At 39.5% G+C, this 23509-nt stretch overlaps 1 protein-coding gene across 1 annotated transcript; it reads right to left on the bottom strand.

Annotated features, from left to right (window-relative positions):
- Window positions 1-7658: 7658 nt before the first annotated feature.
- On the bottom strand, window positions 7659-18781 carry LOC124355541. The gene is made up of 4 exons (XM_046806705.1): window positions 18685-18781; window positions 17087-17252; window positions 8205-8350; window positions 7659-7828 (listed from the first exon to the last, which is right to left on the bottom strand). Exons 1-4 carry the CDS (start codon window positions 18731-18733, stop codon window positions 7659-7661), a joined length of 531 nt encoding a protein of 176 aa, XP_046662661.1. The 5' UTR covers window positions 18734-18781.
- Between the last annotated feature and the right edge of the window lie 4728 nt (window positions 18782-23509).

The following is a 23509-nucleotide window of genomic DNA, read 5'->3' on the forward strand; positions in this document are numbered from 1 at the left end:
GTTAAAATCAGTGTGTTCGGCGTCTTCACTGCCTAGTGTGAAGTGGTCCTTCTTAATCGAGCCTCTAAAATATTATCTAACGGTTCTCATAACCAAAATTCATTCTTTTCATGGTCCTTAGCGAGCCGGATAATAAGAACTTTAGTCCATTGGTGAATATCAGTGCAATCTCAACTCTTATAAGCTCTATACAGTGCATATTTCAAAGCGTAGTTTCAGGTTCTTTCACGATTGCAAAGTGAATATCACGTGCATATCGATTTTACAGTCCCCTCTTCACTCATATCAGCTGTGACGTGATCATATCAGCTGTTTGTCCTCTGCTTTGTCGACTGCATTGTTTTGTTGACAAACAAGCTTTCAGACTGTCACAGCACAGGTGAACTGATTACTGTGTTTAATGGTTACCGCTTCTCAATACTTGTTAGTTATCAGCCCTACTTGTAATACTCATTATTCTAAGCAGGTTACGCGAACTTAAATGTAAACAATCTTGGTTATTGACACTTTACCTTGAGCAGGACTTGCACCCTTATTGCAAAATTAAATGTTTATTTTGTCAACACTATATTCTAGTCTCAGCTTAAAAAGGAAAAAAAGCTACTTACTGCTCACAATTGTTTATTATAATTTCTATTTGAACATTTCTCACGCATATGTATGCATGGTTTATGGTTACTGTCACAACACTACCATACTTTACCACTGACAGTTTACATGTAGTACGTGCGCATAATGTTTCCAGAGCCTCTGCTACATTATAGCTGAATTTAGCTCAACAATAACCTTAATTGTTGTTTATTATTTAATAACAACTTGTTTTGTTTACGTTTTGCCATAATAACAGTTTATTTTATTTTCTCAAAACAAAACTATATTATAGGCCTATACGAGCCTACTCTACTTATTGCATTATTATTGAGTTTTTACCTCAAAAAACTCAACAATTGGTACCTGAAGATGAAATCAATGATTCCGAAATGTACATAGTAAAAAAAATAAAAGTTTACAAAAAGTGTTAAAAGGTTTATTTATATTGTATCATAAATATTTTTTAAATTGTGTTTCATTGTATTATATTGTTTAGATACTTCTTATTTCTTGGGGAAAATACTTCAGAGGAAAATAATTTAGTTTCTATTTTTATCACTGTCTCAAGTTCAAGAGGACAATATTTTGTTTACTTTTCACCTTTGAAGTTTTACTCAAATTGATTAATTTTATACAAACACTTTCAACATGGCGATGTCTCTTAAAGTGGCCAATGCAAAGCGAGAACACCTCTTTTCTCAGATACAAAGTATCTATGATTTAACAAAGAAGACTTCCGATCCAAATATACTTCAGCAGTTGCTTGTCAGAGCTAAATCTATTCAGAGACTTAGACAGGAATTTTCAGCAATATTAGACTTGTGCCACGAGTTGGAATTAAAAGTAGATTCCGACTATACACCTAACTATTCCGCATTAGCGAGCGTGGACGAGTTAGTTGATTACGTTTCTGCTAACGTGCTTATGATTGAGACCAAGAGACAAGCTAAAGCTAATAAAAGCGAAACTATTCCGCCTGCCTCCCCTCAAGTCAACGTCCGGCTACCGAAATTGGAATTAAAAACTTTTGACGGAGCTGCCTTGGACTTCTGTACGTTCATCAACGTTTATGAACAAGCCGTACACAACAATGCGCACTTAAGCGATGTAATGAAATTTCAATATCTCTTGAGCGTGCTTTCAGGCGAACCACTCTCTCTGATAAAGTCGCTAAATATAACTGAGCAAAATTATGCAATCGCTTATCAGCTGCTGAAGGATCGCTACCATAATACTAGGCGTCTACTCACACTACATTTAAATCAAATACTAGACCTTCCTGTCATCTCCAGCACATCTGTGAAGAATATCCGTGCTTTCCTTAATCTTTTTCACGAACATACGCAATCACTTAAAGCGTTAAACAATGACATCACTAGTAACAACCCACTTCTCTCAGCCTTGTTATTACGCAAGATTGATAATCGGATGGTCACACGCCTAGAACAGTTTCGAAAAAAGGAAGAGCTTCATACTTTGCCCTCGGTTGAACAAATAATTGAGTTTCTCAACCTGGAATGCAGCCACATTGAGGACAGTAGTCTACATGACAATATTGTGGACCCCAAGAACGCTTCAAGTTCTTATCTTGGGTCAAAACCCAGATTTGATAAACCCAAATCGTCTCTTAAAAACGTGAGCTTGTTAGCGGCTTCCTCTCCACCCTCCTCGGCCTATAAACAAGGCCCATCATGTTTTTATTGCCATCAGAGCGGTCATAAAATTTATGGCTGTCCCAGCTTCGGCCAAAAGACACCTCAAGAACGGCACGGGATTATTAAACAGCACAACCGCTGTTCTTCTTGTTTGGGGACGCACAGATTAAGTGAATGTCAGTCTAAATTCACGTGTCGAACATGTCGTGGTCGTCATCATACCTTGCTACACTTCACTGATCGGCCAACACGGTCCAGTGTTAGTACGTCGGACCGCGTTCGTCCCGTTGTGGAGAACGGCCGTGACGGCGGCCGGCCTGCAACACCTACACCTGCTGTCCGCCCTCCGCCTGCGACCACAGCGCTCTCGCCTCCTAGCCCGACCGAACACACCACACTACACGCTCATGGCACACTGCATCGAGACGTCGCCCCTAGTACCACGGTTCTTCTGGGTACTTCTCTTGTCAAGCTCACCGCCTCTAACGGACAAGCTTATGTCTTTCGTGCCTTAATTGATTCAGGAAGCATGCTAAATTTTATTAGCGAGAAAGCCTCCCAACTGTTGGGTACACAGCGCCGTCCGGCCACTATTAATGTCGCCGGCCTTTCTCAAACCTCTGCTCACACACGCGGATTTTTAACTCTGGCCGTGGAAACTCTTGCTGGCCACCCAGTTGCCGCCCCGCACTCGTTCCACATATTGCCACAAATCACTGTAGACCTCCCACGAGTGCAAATATCTCAGGAGGTCATGAATAAGGTTAAAAATATTATACTGGCTGATCCAACCTTCCACCTCCCTGGTGGCATTGACGTGCTTATTGGTGGAGCGCTATTTCCACATATTCTTACTCACGAGACCTACTCTCTTGGTCTCAATTTACCTCACGCCCTGGGCACCTGTTTTGGTTTCGTGCTGATGGGGACGGCTCCCTGCACACCACTGACGCAGTCTGTCTCTACTATGGCTGTCTCTCTTCTCTCGACTGCTGAGGTGGACCTCCACGCCTCTCTGCAGCGTTTCTGGATACAAGAGGAACTGCCTGCTCCCAGTAAAAGGTCTGCAGAGGAAACTCAATGCGATGAATATTTTTCTACCACGCCCTCCAGGGACCGTGAGGGTCGATATATGGTCCGCCTCCCTTTCAAGAACAACAGTACTCATCTGGGAAGTTCCAAAGTTCATGCTGAAAGTAGACTCTATTCACTCGAGCGCAAGCTCCACGCTCCCACTAATGTGGAGTATTATAATTTATATTCTGATTTTATACATGAATATCTCTCTCTAGGCCATATGCAGGGCTGCCCTACTACTCCTGACTTAAGCACTCCCCACTACTTTCTGCCACACCACGGTGTTTTTAAGGCACAAAGTAGCACCACCAAACTACGCGTCGTTTTTGACGCCAGTGCCAAAACCAGTTCCGGACTCTCTCTCAACGACACTCTGTTGACCGGACCTAAACTGCAAAATAATATTTGTGACATTCTTCTGCGCTTCCGCCTTCAGAACGTAGTGTTCTCTTGTGACATCAGACAGATGTACCGCCAAATCAAGGTGCATCCTGACGATCAACATTTCCAACTGATCTTATGGCGTGATCACCCCACCGACTTGATGTCCACGTTCAAGCTCACGACAGTTACCTACGGCCTGAACTGTTCACCCTACTTGGCCATCAAAACGCTACATCAATTGGCAGAAGACGAAGGTCACCGCTACCCCCATGCTGCTGAGATTCTCAAGCACCAGAGCTACGTCGACGACCTGATCTGCGGAGCTGAGACTGAAGAACTCGCCGCTTAACTTCAAGATCAACTCATCAAACTCCTTCGGCTCGGTGGCTTTGAGCTGCGGAAGTGGGTCTCGAACTCTCCGAGACTTCTGCAACACCTTCCTGAAGATCATCGGGAAATCCCAGTTTTTCTGCAACCCTCTCAGGAGCCTCATTTCTCTATTTTGGGCCTAAAATGGACCCCTCTTACTGACACTTTTACCTTTAATTTTAATTTTTCTTGTGAAAACCCCACTAAGCGTAAAGTGTTAAGTCTCATTTCTCAAGTCTATGACCCCTGTGGTTTTTTGGCGCCTTGTATAATGCTCGCAAAAAATATCATGCAACTCGTATGGATTTCTGGCATAGATTGGGATGATCCGCTCCCTCCAGAAATATACAAAAAATGGCACGCCTTTATATTTCAACTTAAGCACGTTGCTACTATTACAATTCCTCGTGCTATCCCCTACTCTGCTGCTACTCACTGGGACTTGCACGGTTTCTCTGACGCCTCAGAACTAGGCTATGCTGCTGTAGTCTACATCCGCTCTACCTCCAATGACACGGTGCACGTAAGCCAAGTTATGGCTAAAACTCGCGTCGCTCCTCTCAAAAGAGTGACGCTGCCCCGACTGGAGCTATGCGCAGCTCATCTCCTGGCCCAACTTGTGAAATATTGTGTTACTCAATTAGCTCTCACCCGCAAGTTTGGTTCTATTGTTTGCTGGTGCGACTCTACTGTGACCCTCGCGTGGATCAAAACACCTTCTTATCGCCTCAAAACCTATGTGGCTAATCGTGTGGCGCAAACTCAAGAGCTTGTGGCTGTGGATTGCTGGCGCTACATACCTAGTGCTTCCAATCCTGCTGACTGCGCCTCCCGTGGGATCCTTCCCTCTCAATTGGTGGATCATCCCCTTTGGTGGCATGGACCCGACTGGTTGCGTCTCCCCTCCTCGGCCTGGCCTGATACTGATTCCAGCCTGGACTCGGTCTCTCTGGAGGAGCTAGGGGAGCTGAAGCATTCCACTCCTGTCATTGCCTTGGCCACAGCACCGCCTACGTGGGACCTCCTCATCTAGTACTCTTCCTGGAGGAAATTGTTGCACGTGATGGCCTACGTCTTGCGTTTTATCCACAACTGTCGTTCACCAAACCGCCACTTCGGACCTCTCTCCAAGACAGAACGGGACTCCGCCCAGCTGCGAATTTTCAAGACCGTGCAAGAGGAAGCTTTCACTGAAGATCTGGCTCTACTGCGGGACCGAAAGACGTGTTCTACCAGACTTCAACGCCTCGCCCCATTCCAGGGTCCGGATGGACTTCTCCGCGTCGGCGGCAGACTGCGCCACGCTGACCTCCCGCCGAACATGTCTCACCCGTGCATCCTGCCCAAGAAGCACCCTGTCGTGGACCTCCTCATTGACCATGTCCATGTCAAACATCTCCACGCTGGCGCGCAGCTTACTCTCTCTCTGCTCTCCCAGCAAGTCTGGATCCTCTCTGCACGCAGCGTGGTGAGATCTCGCATTTTTAGATGCCTCACATGTTTTAAGAATCGGCCTAAAAATAACGCCCCTCTCATGGGCGACCTCCCCAAAGCTCGCAATACTCCAGCCCGAGCTTTTCTCTCCACCGGCATGGACTATGGTGGCCCCTTTTCGCTCAAGGTCCATAATTTACGCTCTGTCCGCATTATTAAGGCCTATATTTGTATTTTTGTTTGTATGGTTACGAAGGCCGTTCACATTGAGGTGGTGACGGACCTGTCTACCGAAGCTTTCCTTGGTGCTCTCACTCGCTTCGTTTCTCGTCGTGGCCTGTGCACAGACCTTTATAGTGACTGTGGCACAAACTTCGTAGGTGCTAAAAATGCCTTACACAAAATCCTCACGGCTGACCAGCGCAAAGTCCAAGACTTTGCTGCTGGCAGTTCAATTCGATTCCACTTCAACCCTCCTGCTGCTCCCCATCAAGGTGGAATTTGGGAAATTGCCATCAAGAGTGCAAAACACCATTTAAAACGTGTCATGGGACTCCACATACTAACTTTGTCTCAATTCATGACGCTCACAAGTCAGGTTGAAGCGATGCTCAACTCCCGCCCGCTCACCGCTCTCTCCAGTGATCCCAACGACCTTCTCCCACTGACGCCTGGACACTTCTTGATCGGCTCTCCTCTGGTTTCCGTGCCTGAAGAGAACTTGCTGGACGTACCCACGAACCGCCTTTCTCACTGGCAGCTGGTTCAAGCGCTGCACCAACGTATCTGGAAGCGTTGGCAGCAAGAATATCTCCAGACTCTTCAGCAGCGTCTCAAGTGGAGCACTCCTTCCCGCAACCTCCAACCTGGAGACCTCGTCCTGGTGCATCAGGATACTCCCGCTCTCTCTTGGCCCCTTTCACGGGTCACTGATGTCACTCCAGGACAAGATGGTACAGTTCGAGTGGTACATCTCAAGACCTCAAGTGGAACTCTCACTCGTCCAGCAGTGAAGGTGTTTCTCTTACCTCACCTCTACAATTAATTAACTGTCTCTCTAGCACCGCCTATATTGCTCTTTCTCTCATTGAATCCCAAGGTGATTCAAGGCGGCCGGTATGTTAAGTATTATTGCGTAAATAACTTGTTTTTTTTATTGCCTAATATGAAAAGGCTACTTTTATTAAACAATAATTATGTATATATTTTTTGGGCAATTTATACTCTATATTTGCCTTTATTTACTAAACTGTATATACTACATTAATTCCATATCTCTTTCTGCGGCCTAGTGCCTACAATACCATTCCTTACTGGATTAAAATATTCACGTACAGTGACAGACCAATGAACCATTGTTTCCCAAATCAGCTGTTTACTGTAAACTCACCAACCAATCACAACGGTTGACTTATCAATTGACCACCTTGCAAGCGTAGGCACGCTTGCTCGTTATACTCTCGGTCCCGCCTGGGGCACTTATGTACTATCTAGCCACTGCTTACCATACTTACTCTCTCCCCCATGTGTTACTCTCTTATTTAAATATTAGTTTATCTCTATTTGTTGTACTTTTACATTAACATTAAAGTCAGTGCTCTGGATTGGCAATCTCTACCAGAACGTCTCTGCTCCCGGACACCCGCGTCTACCGTGCTCTACAGGACTGGCCACAGTGTTATGAACTATTCGTTTGCGGTCGTATTGTGCGTGAGTGAATCCGTGAAGGACATCTTCCGTCTTCACGCCTGCCTACAAGACAGCAGCCTATTTCCACACTTACTGATCACAACCTGGCCCTCAACAACAGCAGACTACGGTTAGGTACCTCTCATGAAAACAAAGGTAACTGTTTATTTTCTGCACTTTATTTGAATATGCACTGTTCATAAACTCATTATGTGTAACCTAGTGAACTCTTGTTAAAATCAGTGTTTTCGGCGTCTTCACTGCCTAGTGTGAAGTGGTCCTTCTTAATCGAGCCTCTAAAATATTATCTAACGGTTCTCATAACCAAAATTCATTCTTTTCAGCAATCTTCTAAAGCCGTACCATCACACTTACTCTTTTATATCAGCATTCTGGTTAATTTCTGTAAAAACGGTCAAGCACCGCAAATAAGTTTAATACATGAATTCATTGTAATACTTACCTATTTATAGATGTTACGTTTATAAAGAAGAGGTCATCTTCTGTGAATAAGAAGTCAACAGAATTCATTTGGCTTTGTCCGGACAAAATGGTAATGTTCGTGTTGTCGCCTTTGGTCATGAGGATTGTATTGGAGTACAGGAGGAAATACGTTAACGGTGACTTGTCTGTGGAAATAACAAAAAAAAAACGTTAAAAAACGTTTAAGTTTTGAAAATTATCGCAAGACACACAACCCATATACAATTTAAATGTTATGAAATTCAAGCCGAGTATTTTATTAAGTAAATATAAACTTTCTATTCCGTTCCACTTACTTTTATCAATGTTCATTGTAAATTGGCTAAACCGTAAACAAAATTTGATTTTCCTTTTACGGTAGATAAAAGATTTGGAACATTGTGTGTATGTTTTTATATTTCGTTTAAAATAATTTAATCTTTCAAATCTATCCTTGATTTACACAACTTTAAACAACTGTTCATTTTTCGGTGCAATGGAACAACTGCTTGTCTACAACTACTAGCAGGTTTAACCACATACCTCTTAGGCGGTATAGAGACAAGGTGGAATCGCCCCCACAAAAGCGGTCTTTATTGTGGACACAAGGTCGACACAAGCTGCTGTTGGCAGGCCTGGAGTGTTCCTTTATATCGTTACCACAGTAGACGAAGTTATATTTAGACGAACTGGAACACACAGCATTCAATAAATCGCAACCATTTTATGCTCTTCAGATTGTAACAAAAAACATTCCCACTTATACAGAAGCTTATGGAGATACACACTGGCTAAATAACAGTAGCAACCGCGATACTTACAAATATATTTTTTGAGTCTTACAACATTTGTATCTACTTCTGGAATTTGTATATTATTACAAAATAAACTATATTAAAATCTCAGTTATAAATGCTACACTTGTGTAAAAGTTAACATATATAGAAGGTTTAAAATTTGTTATTGATCGTAATATAACACTAAAACTATTTCCTTTCGTAATTATTAATATGCAATATTGATGATATAGCAATAAATATTTGAACATGTCTACATAATTTATTATTCAGCAGTCCTAATACTGTCACTCCTTATTCAAATAAATATGAAGATGCATTTTCACACAACTATAGACGTAGCTATTAAATTTTAGTTATCATACATTTTTGAAAATGCCACTAGAATACTCATCGCCCTGTTTCTGATTGAAGCCACCTTTAAGTGCCCAAGGACTTTTGGCATCTGGGAACACATAGAATAATTGAGCTATCATCCTTTGAAAATTTCATATCTCGGGGAACTCATTTGGGAGTTCCTCTCTTCTGGAAGCCTTCGATTCTTGTCACTTTCTAGATTGTAGAGGAATTCATCTTCTGGAAACAACCCGTTTCTATAAATTTCAGTAAATTAATCCACTTGGCCTCTGATACCTTTCAATCAATGGAAGTTTGTAACTTTTGGATCTATATTCTATAGAAGCGTCCGAACCTCTCAGGTTGTAGGAGCTTCTGATCCTCAAAAGCTTTTGATGTGTGGGAACCTCCTACTTGAAAGAATTTATGGCATCAAATTTTCCAGGCATCGATAAGGTTCTTTTCTTTAGAATTTCCCACAGAAGATCCATTAAAATGGAAGCTTCTAGCTTCCCAGTTATACGGAACTTCCCGGTTAATGAAAAATCGTTGTATCTCGAAGGTCGAAACCAGTAAGCCAACTAACTCCGAAAGTTTTCGTCCTCTACAAACTTCCCGGTTGCAACAGGTCTCATTTTTTCCACGCTTATGGAAATTACAGCCACATGAGCCTTTCAGTTTCTGAGACCTCCGCAGTTCCCAGTTCACGGAATGTGAACTACTCTAATTTTACCCAGCTAGCATTTAATGAAGAAAATGAAGGTTCATTGTGATTTTCATCCCATACAACCAAAATTTTTTAAGGTATATGTGCTGAAAACTAAGTCCTGCAAATCTTCTGAACAATCTAGGCAATTAAATAAATTGAAATGCAATTTTTACTTCCTATCATACATTTTGCGTGATGAAGTGAAAGGCGTTATGTAAGGTACCCGTTAAAAATAACTTTCAAGTAGAGAGTGGAAAAGAAAGATGATAGGCTAAGGCATTTAAGTCTCCCTTTAATTGTATAGTCTTTCTTTGTATTGGTACTTATCTCCCGAATAATAGGTGGTTACTTATTCACCAGTCTATTCTCTAAAGATATATTCTGAGATATTTTAATTCTGTATTTATATGCATATATTTATTTTATAAGAGTTTAAGACTTATTCGCCATTTAATTCTGTATCAAAATATTCTTAGGCATTTCCATTATATAATTATAAGGATCTCTTTATTACCATAAGTGTTGGAGACTTATTCGCGTGGGGTTATTATTGGAGTGGGGTTTAAGGAAAATTCCAAAAGCTGTGACTCGCTACTGTCCGCTAGACGAGAGTGCTCACTAACATTGGATGCTCATGGGGTTAATTTTACTCCAGTAGTAGCATCCACACTTGAGTCCGTAGTTCACATACAGGGTATTCCAACTACGCAACCCAAGCGAACTCGCTACTGTCTGTAAGGTGAGAGTGCTAAGGAACACCGGCCTCTGCTGGAGGTAATTTTACTCCAGTAGTAGCATCCACACTTGAGTCTGTAGTTCACATGCAAGGTATTACAACAACGCAACCCAAGCGAACTCGCTACTGTCTTTAAAGTGAGAGTGCTTAAGAACACCGGCCTCTGCTGGAGGTAATTTTACTCCAGCAGTAGCATCCACACTTGAGTCTGTAGTTCACATACAGGGTATTCCAACTACGCAACCCAAGCGAACTCGCTACTGTCTGTAAGGTGAGAGTGCTAAGGAACACAGGCCTCTGCTGGAGGTAATTTTACTCCAGTAGTAGCATCCACACTTGAGTCTGTAGTTCACATGCAAGGTATTCCAACAACGCAACCCAAGCGAACTCGCTACTGTCTTTAAAGTGAGAGTGCTTAAGAACACCGGCCTCTGCTGGAGGTAATTTTACTCTAGCAGTAGCATCCACACTTGAGTCTGTAGTTCACATGCAAGGTATTCCAACAACGCAACCCAAGCGAACTCGCTACTGTCTTTAAAGTGAGAGTGCTTAAGAACACCGGCCTCTGCTGGAGGTAAATTTTACTCCAGCAGTAGCATCCACATTTGAGTCTGTAGTTCACATACAGGGTATTCCAACTACGCAACCCAAGTGAACTCGCTACTGTCTGTAAGGTGAGAGTGCTAAGAAACACCGGCCACTGCTGGAGGTAATTTTACTTCAGTAGTAGCATCCACACTTGAGTCTGTAGTTCACATGCAAGGTATTCCAACAACGCAACCCAAGCGAACTTGCTACTGTCTTTAAAGTGAGAGTGCTTAAGAACACCGGCCTCTGCTGGAAGGTAATTTTACTCCAGCAGTAGCATCCACACTTGAGTCTGTAGTTCACATACAGGGTATTCCAACTACGCAACCCAAGCGAACTCGCTACTGTCTGTAAGGTGAGAGTGCTAAGGAACACAGGCCTCTGCTGGAGGTAATTTTACTCCAGTAGTAGCATCCACACTTGAGTCTGTAGTTCACATACAGGGTATTCCAACTACGCAACCCAAGCGAACTCGCTACTGTCTGTAAGGTGAGAGTGCTAAGGAACACCGGCCTCTGCTGGAGGTAATTTTACTCCAGTAGTAGCATCCACACTTGAGTCTGTAGTTCACATACAGGGTATTCCAACTACGCAACCCAAGCGAACTCGCTACTGTCTGTAAGGTGAGAGTGCTAAGGAACACCGGCCTCTGCTGGAGGTAATTTTACTCCAGCAGTAGCATCCACACTTGAGTCTGTAGTTCACATACAGGGTATTCCAACTACGCAACCCAAGCGAACTTGCTACTGTCTGTAAAGTGAGAGTGCTAAGGAACACCGGCCTCTGCTGGAGGTAATTTTACTCCAGTAGTAGCATCCACACTTGAGCCTGTAGTTCACATACAGGGTATTCAAACTACGCAACCCAAGCGAACTTGCTACTGTCTGTAAAGGTGAGAGTGCTAAGGAACACCGGCCTCTGCTGGAGGTAATTTTACTCCAGTAGTAGCATCCACACTTGAGTCTGTAGTTCACATACAGGGTATTCCAACTACGCAACCCAAGCGAACTTGCTACTGTCTGTAAGGTGAGAGTGCTTAGGAGTAGGGAGTAGTTTTATTCTCCTGTGACTTCAACGTTTCAGGCAGAGTACACAAGTATATTCTGCCAACGGAGACCGAGTTCCTTTCGTATCTGATGCCACCGGGCATAACGAAAGAAATTCTTTCTGGTTCTTAACTTCCATCAAAGTTCACAACCAAATCTATATAACTGCTTGGTTAGTGTAAATATGGAAATACTATCGTGAAATGAGAGACCTAGGTTGTATGTTGATGTAATATAAAAGATGCTAGAACAAAACCATAGCACGGAATTTGATTCTTAGCTTACAGATAAAGATCCAAAGATTAGATGATTCTTGACAGCAAGGAGGTACTCCAAACCTTAGCTGGCGTCGGTGAGTGGGAGGGGTGGAGTGTGAAACAGATACACTGTTGAAAGGTTTTTACAAACTTTGTTGTACAAAATCCTGTCAAAGTGTCCATCATAAATGTTAACAGCCGCGCTGAGTTCACCGAGAAAATCCTACACCTCAATTCTTCCTGTGATCGAGCTCAATAATTGTCGGCTAGTTTAATAACGCAATCGTTTGCTTTCCACTCTGACAACCTTTCCTAGTCTATTTTTCATCAATTAATTGTGAAGTGACTCTATCTTTTTGTAGCTTGTTGTATAATAGTGAAACACTTCCATAAAATTACATCAGGTAAAGTTAGTACTATTTGGTTGTTCTGATTTGAAAAAAAAATTTAAGCTGTAATTCTGTAACACGATGTTTACAATATTTAAATTAAGAATGAGAAATTACTATATTTTAAGACGTGTCAAACTATTAATTAACTACATCAAGATTATTTCCTTAGTTTGCTTTTAGTATAATTTTAAACCTTAATTATTTAATACATAAAACTCTCTAGCTTAACAAAAATATATTCCATGTAAACGATAATAATATTATCTTTATGTATTAAAATTAAAAGAAAATCAAGAGTTGATAAAATAGAAATAATGAATAATACTATTAATTGTAAGAATAATCTTTATTACTGTAGGACAGGTTGTACAATATGCCTTATAGATCTGGATTATACATTGGTGATACAGTGTATCGCACCAGTCACCACTTCCATCTCTGGTTGTCTGTCCAACTTTATAAAGTCATTTCTTAGTTTATATACCCTTGCCATGATTCTCTTGACTATCCGATACATGAAATCCACACTAGGACATTACCAAACATTGCAAAAAGCTGTCGTCTATGACACAAAACTGTTATCTTTTTCAAATTAATATATTTGGCATAAGCTAGCCTTATTGATTAATTATAAACATCATACAAGTTTAGGACACTACTAGGGCAAGTTTTTTTATTCAGATCATTACAGCAAATTTTCTTGTTAAAATATCCTCAATGGTGAAATTTCTGGGAATTTTTATTTTCTCCTAAAAAACTCCCAGAATATCCATAAAATTTATATGTCATACATACGTGTGTGCGTGAGTAAGCTTGCGACAACAATAAATTATTAGATTTAAAATTTTCTTTAGATTAGTCTGAAACTTGGTACAGATAAATTATTTGGACATTCCCATGAATTTTAAATTCTCCACGACCTAGAATCGCCTAAAATTTGTATTACTAAATTAATGAGTCAGACGGTAAACCAATATCGCAGATTTATGTCAATTTCCCATCATATCATAATGAAGCTAAGGTTATAAAGCAAGTATTTTGACTACAAAAACTGAGAAAGTTACGAACCCTACTGTCACTGTTACAACCAATCAACCTATAAAATTACCCTTAATCAGCCTACCCTTTAAAAATCTCGAAAAATATACTACCTATAGCAATGCAGGCGCACGCAAATGCCATGGTCGGTAGGATTCGCCAAGGACATCTTCTCTATATAAGAATGAAGTTTCATGATGAATTTCAAGTCTATATCAAGGCGTTCTCGAGATATCCTAAGGAAAGACCGACATAAGATACATTTTTCCAGTTAACAAAAATAATATACGTTATTAAAACGACCTTATTGCCATTTGAGACGATAATTTTGTACTTAATACGTACAACTATATTCAAACTAATATTGTGACCATTAGTTTATCAATTAAAACCATCATTGTTGTAATTAAATATAACAAATTGAATGTAATTAACAACAGCAAATATTTAGTTGAAAAGGTTTGATCTACCAGCTTGATTAGTTCTGATACGATACAAATATGAATATTACCAACATAACTGGTTCGACGATGTACTGAACAGGGAAGTGTAATCGAGAGTGAGACACGAACTCTAATCCCAATTAAAAAAGTCACTAGCTCACATAGGAGATCTGAACCTCAAATCAAATCAAATCAAATCAAATCAATCTCTTTATTGCATTTTGACAATGGACATTGTATTGCAAAAGTCAGAAGTAAGTAAGATAAACCACAGGCTTAGACGTTCAAAACACATTCATACTTACAATTCATGCATTCACTCAAACACATTCAAACTGACTTCAGATCCAAGTTAAATTTAGATTTAGACATCCCAGCGGCTGACCATGAATTCATCGACAGAATAAAACGCTTTGGACACCAAAAGGCGTTTAAGACGAGTTTTGAATTGATGTTGATTGGCGGAAAGTTTGACACTTTCAGGGAGCTTGTTTATTAGTCTGACACCAACTTGTTGAGGGAGATGTTGTGATAATGTCAGTCTGTATTGCCGAGTTCGGAAGTTGTCCCTGCCTCTCGTCTCATAGTGGTGAACGCTACCGCCACGAACCAAATCACACTTTGATTTGCAGTACATGATCACCTCCAGAACATAAAGGCAGGGCATAGTCAGCAATTCTAACTCCCTGAAAGATTCCCTACACGACTCTCTGTAATTTAAATTTGCAATGATTCTGATTGCCTTTTTTTGGAGCTTGAAAACTCTTTCCATTTTGTTTTTGGCACAACCTCCCCAGAGTCTCACTCCATACGCAAAGTGTGGATGAATCAGGCCGAAATATGCCTTTTCCAGAACTCTGGGGGAACAGAACTTTGCCAGGTGCCGCAAGGCATATATGCCTGTGTGAAACCATTACATTCGTGTAAAATGTCACAGTATCGCTAGTTCATCGGTAACTAATATCGCGTGGAAAACCTCTAGGAACAAAGAAAAGGGGTAGATGGGGACATTTAGAGTTAGTCCGGTAAAATAAGGATGCAACCTCGGAATGAAAGATAATAAGCTAAAAATTTGCATACGTCTTTATTTTGATGGTATAAAACTTACCTCAAAAGTCTCATATAATCACGTGTGCGCGACTTGAGATATTTAAGATCAAAGGTTACAAAAATCAGTTTTTTGGAAATATCTCGTTTCCCTTACGCTAAATGACTTTGAAGGTGGTTAGAGAAATTGTAGAGCGAAAAATTCTCTTCAACTGTTGTCCGAAGTAAATTTGTGTATGTTCAACCCTTTTTGAGATACAGCGCAAAGAGTAGGGGACCGCTTACCTGTGTATACGATAATGCGAGGTCAGCCAGTAGAATACAATAAATAAATAAGTTATATTGTTAATTGAAAGTTTTAAGTTTTATACCATCAAAATAAAGACGTATGCAAATTTTTAGCTTATTATCTTTCATTCCGAGGTTGCATCCTTATTTTGCCCTATTTTACTGAATTAAGTTTAATCAATAAGGGCTATTATTATTTGGGACACCAACTTTATTTGTTATCTATTCGTATCTGTCCCAGACTCTATACTGATATCACCACACCTAATAAGAGAATGCACTATGTGTTCATATCTATTTACAGAAAATGTGTCAAAATTTAGTAGACCCACGGAATTTGATATAGTGCTATAACGCGGCAATCTTTCTTCCTTCAGTTGACCATAAAACACTATTGATTAGTTTATAGCATAATATTGCTGGTTATATAACAAGTTCAGTAAGTTCTAACGGATGAATACGAATACGGAACTTTGAATTGATTTATGATGTAATTAAACGTAAAGTCTTACCAGATACGGGGAGCTTACTAAGTCCAGTAGCTCTTACATAGAGACCAAAAGCTTTTATAGGCCGTCTATGTACAAGACAACTCTACAGACTGACAACTTATAGTGCTGTACAATTATAGTGCACAATTGCAGGCTGAAAGTTTCCAGATATAAAAATCGGCTTAACCTTCCCTAACAGCTCTTGGTAGTAAGATAACAGATCCTGCTGATTTTCAGATGACGTAAGCTCTTATCGCCGTTAGTTTGTAGACACTGGAATTTCTAAGGGTCCAGAGCTCCCCCGTGGCTGAGAGCTTCAAGAGATTCAAAATGCGCTTACTTTTCCCTGGCAGCTCTTGGTCGTACGATAACAGATGCTTCTGATTTCCAGATGGCGCGAGCTCTTACCGCCGTTAAGTTTATATAAACTGGAATTTCCAGGGGTCCAGAACTCCCCCGTGGCTGAGAGCATCAAAATAATAAAAAATGGGCTTAACCTTCACTGACATATCTTGGTCGTACGTAACAGATCCTTTTGATTTGCAAATGGCGTAAGCTCTTTAGCCTTTAAGTTTCTAGAGGGTGGATGTTCTAAGGGTCCAGAAACGCCCAAGGGTGAAATACCCCGGGGTAAAAGGCCTAACAGGTCCCAGACTTGTTCTTAGACCACGATATTGTAAAGGTTAGGATCTTCAAAAACCAATCGTTGCTATACTGAACGGCAGTCTAGATGATGGAAGCCTCTAGAGAGTATCCGAAGTGCCACTATTTCCAGAGGTCGGAAGATTTCAGAGTTCAAAATTATATTTTCTACATACAAACGGACTGCAAACCGGAAGTAGAGGGAGATGTCTCCTTAAATTACATATATCCCTGATCCTTCCAGATACAGATATGAGTTGTCCTCAAAAGCCACGTGCATCCTGATGCCTGGTTTCTAGACAATAGATTCCTCTACAGGCTGGATATAACAACGCCTGGGTGCCAGCTGGTTCTGTGCGTAGGAGTTTCAATCTCTCGCAAGCTGGAAAGGGTATCTACCTTAATCCTATGGCCGATAATCTGACTGGCTACACAACAGTGAGGTTATCGCTGTAGACACTCTCAAGAGGAAACTTTATATTTTGAAACAGAGCTATGTTATTCAAATTAAACACTATAGTAAGTTCTACACAGTATACACATCTATTACATAAACCTATTGTTTAAAATATTAAATCGTTGTTAGAACAAAAAAAAAACTGATGTAATTAATACCTGTTCTCCTCCTGAATTCCCATGTACACCGTGAGTCTGTGGTTGCAGAAAGCGATACTGTCTTCCCATGTAAGGGCGTATCTGATATTATAGTATTCATGGCTCTTTACGAAATCAGTGGAGAAACAACCAATATGTGAAGGGTCCTCTGGGGTTCCCAATATTCCTATAGACCAAAAATAAATATAATCACAATATAAAAAGCGGTAAATGTATAAATATGGATACTATAGAATAAGGTCAAAAATGGTCTTATGATTAGAAAACATTTATACAAATAAAGAACGTACTTTTGGTTGTAATAAAACAATATTAATGTAATAATTACTACCTTAGTCGATACCAATTGCATTATTAAAAAAATATACTTAAATAGAAATGTACTAAAATGGAAATAAACAGATTAATTTAATATTAATGAATTATCACCTCCACAAATGAATATAAAACAACCAATTGAAGAGACATAGGGTGAAGAGACAAATTTGGCACTGAGGTCGTTTTAATAAAACAAAACCTATTCGGTACGAGAAGCATTTTTTTAATTTTTGTAAATATTTTAAAGTTATATGCAACTTGGTTCGCAAGAGAATGCTCAAAATTATTAATTAACCAAACTGTCATCTCGAAGAATTTTAAATGTACCATAAATATTACATTAAAATGCAGCACTAAAATGTAAGTTTGAACATTACACTGTCGGATGTATCGGTACATTCAGGTATCAATATTTATTCTTTCTCAGCATTTTACCACTTACATTTCCGTTTTGTAAACCTCTAAATCAAAGACGCATTTACAAGATGTGTTAATCTCTAAACGATTCCCGTTTACAAGTTACACATGTATTCAATGGAATAGTGTGAACTGTTCCTAAAAATATCAAATATACAAAAAACATCTTCTGTATAAAACAACATAAGATAACTACACTCATTTTACTCTTTCTAATATGCAATTATAGTTTCTTATTGCGCGCATGTAATCTAATTTACCACATAAAATTAAAAAAAATATTATTGTATACACTTAACATAATCAAAATGTCCTACAAACTAAAATTGATCAATCTATCATGGTGTTTCTTCGATTAAGACTAATTCATTCTATTTTCCTAAAAGAACATGCAACAAGAGTTGGAATTCGGCGAATAACGTGTTTTACTTATATGCACGAATCATACTAAACACTTTGCACTTAAAACTAATGAAAATTATATTAGTACAGTACAGTAATGGTAACGAGGGAATAAGATAACCGTTACACCAAAACAAATAGATATTCAGTAAACATTAACTTTTAAACGTTGGTATAATTAATTATAAAAAATATTATACTATAAAAAAAATATAGTATATTATATTTTTATATATAATATTATATAAAAAATCATTAATCAATAAAATGTGAACTGTTTTTAACATTTATTTTATTATTACGTGAAAAAGCGAATTCCAGTGGATAAAAGTTAGCTGAAAATGTATAACACTAGAATATGGCTATGGATAAGTAAACACATATAAAGAAACAAAAAACACATATAATACAAATCACAATAATTGTCACGTGTTCGAAAGTTAGAAGAATAAATCAAGTACGTGGCAGGAAGCATAGAAGAGCTGCTGCAGTAAAGACAAGGGGAACCATATCCAAGTCTTACAGCTGGAGAGTACAGGCGGCCTTATTCGACTAAACGCACACATCAACTGATCTCTGACTCGAGTTATCTCTCGGCTGAGATAATAGCGTCCATACCGAGCGAGCAAGCGATAAGGTGGACTAAGTTCTATTTCCCTGAAGTTTCTTGTGATAAGAAAATGTTTGATTTCATTGTGATACTTATCATGTATTCTGTCACAAAATTATATTTATTTTAGGTCAGATTCCGTTATATGCCCCCAACACTTGAACTTTTTCAATGAACTTAGAACGTTATAAAACGATGTAGTTGAGTAACAGAACTAACATCATGCCCCCAACGCTAATTTTTCATTTACGGATGATTATAATGAATTGCAATTGGTTACTAGCTAAGAAAAAAAGGGTACTTACGTATTATATCGACCACACCCCTACATTTTTCCAAGCACAAAAATTCAACAAAAACAAACATTACCAAACCAAAACTAAACTCTTTATTGTAAAAAAAAACACAAAATTTGTTTTTATTCTTGATCACACTCCGCCACCCAAAATGCGAGTGCCTCCGGCCATTAGCGCGGGGCAGCACCTACGGTGCTGCCCCGCGCTAATGTGAACGAAAGAAAAATATCCCTCGAGATAGTACCTATCAGTAAAATATAAAATTAAGAGGGGCTGATCAGAAATGTAAATTGAATTGTAATGGAAAGGCAATTATGTACCGTGCAAAAAACTTAAATAATCATGTGATACCGCGCGGCCCGCCGTAATCAGGATTCTCGAGAAAGATAAGATAACAGCGACAACAATACCGATCGCAATACCTGGAAATGCTTGTTGATTGATGGAATGTTAGTTCTGTTACTCAACTACATCGTTTTATAACGTTCTAAGTTCAGTGAAAAATGTTTAAGCGTAGGGGGCATATAACGGATCTGACTTTATTTTACATTCCAACGTAAATCTCTATTTTGTACCGGAAGGACGAAACACACAGGGTTGGATACCGCTGAGGTCGTAGTAATGAATACTCGATTAGCAAAGTCTACTAATATGTTTAACTGTGGCAAATTAAAGAACCGCTTCTAGATGTTAAAAATAAAATAATGTATTGCCACGTTGCTGTCAAATAGAGTGATAATGAAGTAAATGAGTAAATGATATCATGGAGGTGGGCCTAATGGTCCCAATGCTCTATAGGAATTTTTCACGAACTTAATAATTATTAAAACCTTTAAATTGACTTCCCTTTACGTTGATGACGACTCACTCAGTGCGGGCGTCAGCATCTTGGCTCGACATTGCAGCTGTAGTCGGCAAAAGTGAAGGTTAGTAGACTAGAAGTCTAAAACACTATGCTGGAAGCACTCAGAGTTGCAAGCGTAGTTAAATTAAACTCAGAGTCTTGAAGATAAACTCGTCTAAAACAAAGTCACGACGGTCACAGTACTTTATTTCCAACTGAAAGTAAATACTTCATTACCCAAATGTACAAGAGAAGTATAGCGGTTTTGGTTGGAAGAGTCAATGGTGCCGGAACAGTATCAGACGGCGAACGTCGTATAGAGATAAGCAAAAGTGACAGCTCTTGTTGACAGAGACCGACAGGAAGAATCTGCAACTTCAAACAATCCAAGTAAGCGGGTGCCACTCACTAATAACATCAGTCCCTGTTCATCGACAGCTCCCTCTTGTTCACTTGCTCGTGATACGCTACTAAGGGTTGAAACCATAAACGATCCCCCGATTCATGGTAATTGTATTGAGAAAAAATAAAATAATATGCTAAGGAATAATGATAAACTATTAATGAACTTCGGTTACATTTTCATTAACATGAACTTACCACTTATAAACTTATGAATTCACCATATTACAAGCAGAGTCGAGTCATGCTAATACTCACCTTTTACGTGAATTACAAACAGAGTCAAATCATGTCAATATTCACCATTTATGTACATTACGAGAAGAGTCAATTCTTGTCAATACTCGCTAATTACGTACATTATGAGCAGAATCAAGTCATGTCAATAGTTACCATTTACGTACAGTTTTAGCAGAGTCAAGTCATGTCAATACTCACCATTTACGTACAGTATGAGCAGAGTCAAGTCATGTCAATATTCACTATTTACGTACAGTATGAGCAGAGTCAAGTCATGTCAATACTTACCATTTACGTACAGTCTGAGTAGAGTCAATATTACAGTCTGAGTAGAGTCAAGTCATGTCAATACTCACTATTTACGTACAGTATGAGCAGAGCCAAGGCATGTCAATACTCACCATTTACGTACAGTATGAGCAGAGTCAAGTCATGTCAATACTTACTATTTACGTACAATATGAGCAGAGCCAAGTCATGTCAATACTCATCATTTACGTATATTACAGACGGAATCAAGTCATATCAATAATCACTCTTAGGCTGGAAAAATAAAAAAAGGTCCAAAGAAAGTCGGCGACTCTTAAAACGAACCTTCCCTTCGTTTCACCGGCAGCGGTACCTATAATTAGGTGATGTGATTGTCTCATTTTCACATCAGGTGCACAGTTGAGTACACTACGATGTTCTGACACGATTTCTAAGCACGGTGGTCTCCGGGAATCTGGGGTCATGTTCGTCTGTAGAGATCCAAAGAAAGTCGGCGACCAAGAAGCTTTACGAACTAGAGCTAAATTCAATATTCAATGGAATAAACCCTTCATACCATAGCTACGTAATATTGGTATGAGTATCATTCTGTTTGTATTGGATTGCACTAAACTTTCATTGTTATATAATGATTATAGATTTTGCTTACAGTAATTTTAATTTTTTGTTGGTCACTAATACGGAAAAAATCGTTAAACAAACTTGAAAGTTACGACTAACTAACCAGCTTCTGTTTAATAAAAGCAATCAATGCATGACAGCAGAGACAAGATATTGTGGGAAAAGAAATTATTACATTCAGCGGATGGATAGTACATGCTTCAATGCATACTCTGTTTTTATAAACTTTCGTTCATTTTGGAATCTCTCGAGACGAAATTCATTATTCGGATTCAAAGTTGAAACCCCTTCAATGCTTAATTAAGAATGGACTACTTCCTCTTCATATTGATTTCAACTCCACTCGCTAGGTTCGTCAAAACCACTGTGCGTGTTTACATTTCCGCGGCAGCATATTACGGCTCTAAAATTATATTCCATTAATATTTGTAGTGTGTTGAGATCATTAAATTTTGGGATACAATAGATATTTTAAAGGTTTTATATTACAATTGGTAACTATTTATACTTACACAAATATGAAGAAATTTAGATGAATTACTGAGACAAACAAAATAAAGTTATCGACAATTTAGAAAACAATCTCTCCCAGAAATCTTCAAGGATCTGATTCCATATGTAAAATCCTTACTTAAAAATAGCGCATCTATATTCTTCCGTGCGATGTGGTTTTGGCTCATATTACGTAGGGTTATCACCTCTTCTTAAGCAAGCACAAAGCTACAAATAAAAACACCTGGCGATGAACGCATTTTTTACTTCGGCCTAAAGCCAAACGCCTTAGTATTGCCTTTAATTTTTCATGAGGCGTTATAGCTTCTTTCAAAGACTCTGAAGGGTACTGGGGCAGGGGTCTGGGGAGCCAGACCTAGGGTTAAATTAAGCTTTAGCCTAGGTAAACTGGCAACTGTCTTTCAGGCTGAAGTTACAGCCCTTGCAGAATGTGCAAGAGTTAATGTGGAAAGGGGCTACAAAGGCAAAACCATCTACATTAACTCGGACAGCAGGGCTGCTTTGCAGGCCTTGGCCAACCATGACTGTAATTCGAAGACAGTCTGGGAATGCCATAAGGTCATGAAATTTTAAAGCTGGCGAAAACCAATAAAGTTATTCTAACTTGGGTGCCTGGACATAAGGAATCACAGGTAATGAAGGGGCAGACAGTTGCGCTAATTTGGGAGCCAACTGTCCTCTTACCGGTCCTGAACCAACGTGTGGGGTCTCATATAACTTAGCACGTAGATTAGTCACCAAGTGGATGGTTAACAAACACCTACAACATTGGAGAAATACTGAGGGGAATGTACAAGCAAAGCGGATGCTCAAGGGACCATCAAGGAAAATTGCAGCAGATGCCCTTAGAATGAGTAGAACGGAGATCCGAAAGGTGACTGGTTTTATTACAGGTCATTGGATATTCCGAAGTCACCTGAACGGAATAGGTATTCCAGTTCAGGAAACACTGTGCAGGAAATGTGGCGAGGCTGACGAAACAGCCAAGCACGTCATATTTGAATGTCAGGCATTACAGAGCAAACGCTCAAGATCCCTAGGTGTTCTTATGCATACGGAAGAGGGGTTGGAACAGGAAAGCATTGTTCAGAAGATCTCATGGTTTTGTAAAGGCCTGGGATTTGATATAGCTTAAACCTGGCAGAGGGTGCACAATAAGCCGGATGGCTGAGAGGCAACTACCACTACCAGGCCTAGGAAACCTGGCCCTCTGTTACAAAAAAATGTACGTGTAATGTTTATTAGCAAAGAGGGTTACCATTCACAATAATTTATTTCTGTCTTACTATAATAGTACACAAAGCCTGGCGTGTGCGGTACTTGATTACGTACTCTACAGGATCTTTAGAGTTTATTTGTTTAATTTGAAATTTAAAATACAGGAAGCCTTTAATTACGCATGAGTTTAATAAAACTTGAGTGAAATATGTATACATTTCTGCTGAAATTAAAGTAATAAAAGTCATTTAAGGTAAATACTTTAATTACTG

This window comes from Homalodisca vitripennis, chromosome 2 (assembly GCF_021130785.1).
Source record: "Homalodisca vitripennis isolate AUS2020 chromosome 2, UT_GWSS_2.1, whole genome shotgun sequence".
In the NCBI taxonomy this organism is placed as follows: Eukaryota; Metazoa; Arthropoda; class Insecta; order Hemiptera; family Cicadellidae; genus Homalodisca; species Homalodisca vitripennis.

Coding starts and splice junctions, on each gene's coding strand:
- LOC124355541 (XM_046806705.1), bottom strand. CDS start 18,733: ATGGTTCCCCTTGTCTTTACTGCAGCAGCTCTTCTATGCTTCCTGCCA. Junction 8,351..17,086: donor GGAATTCAGGAGGAGAACAG/GTATTAATTACA, acceptor TGTGTGTTCCAG/TTCGTCTAAATATAACTTCG. Junction 7,829..8,204: donor GTCTCTATACCGCCTAAGAG/GTATGTGGTTAA, acceptor TTATTTCCACAG/ACAAGTCACCGTTAACGTAT.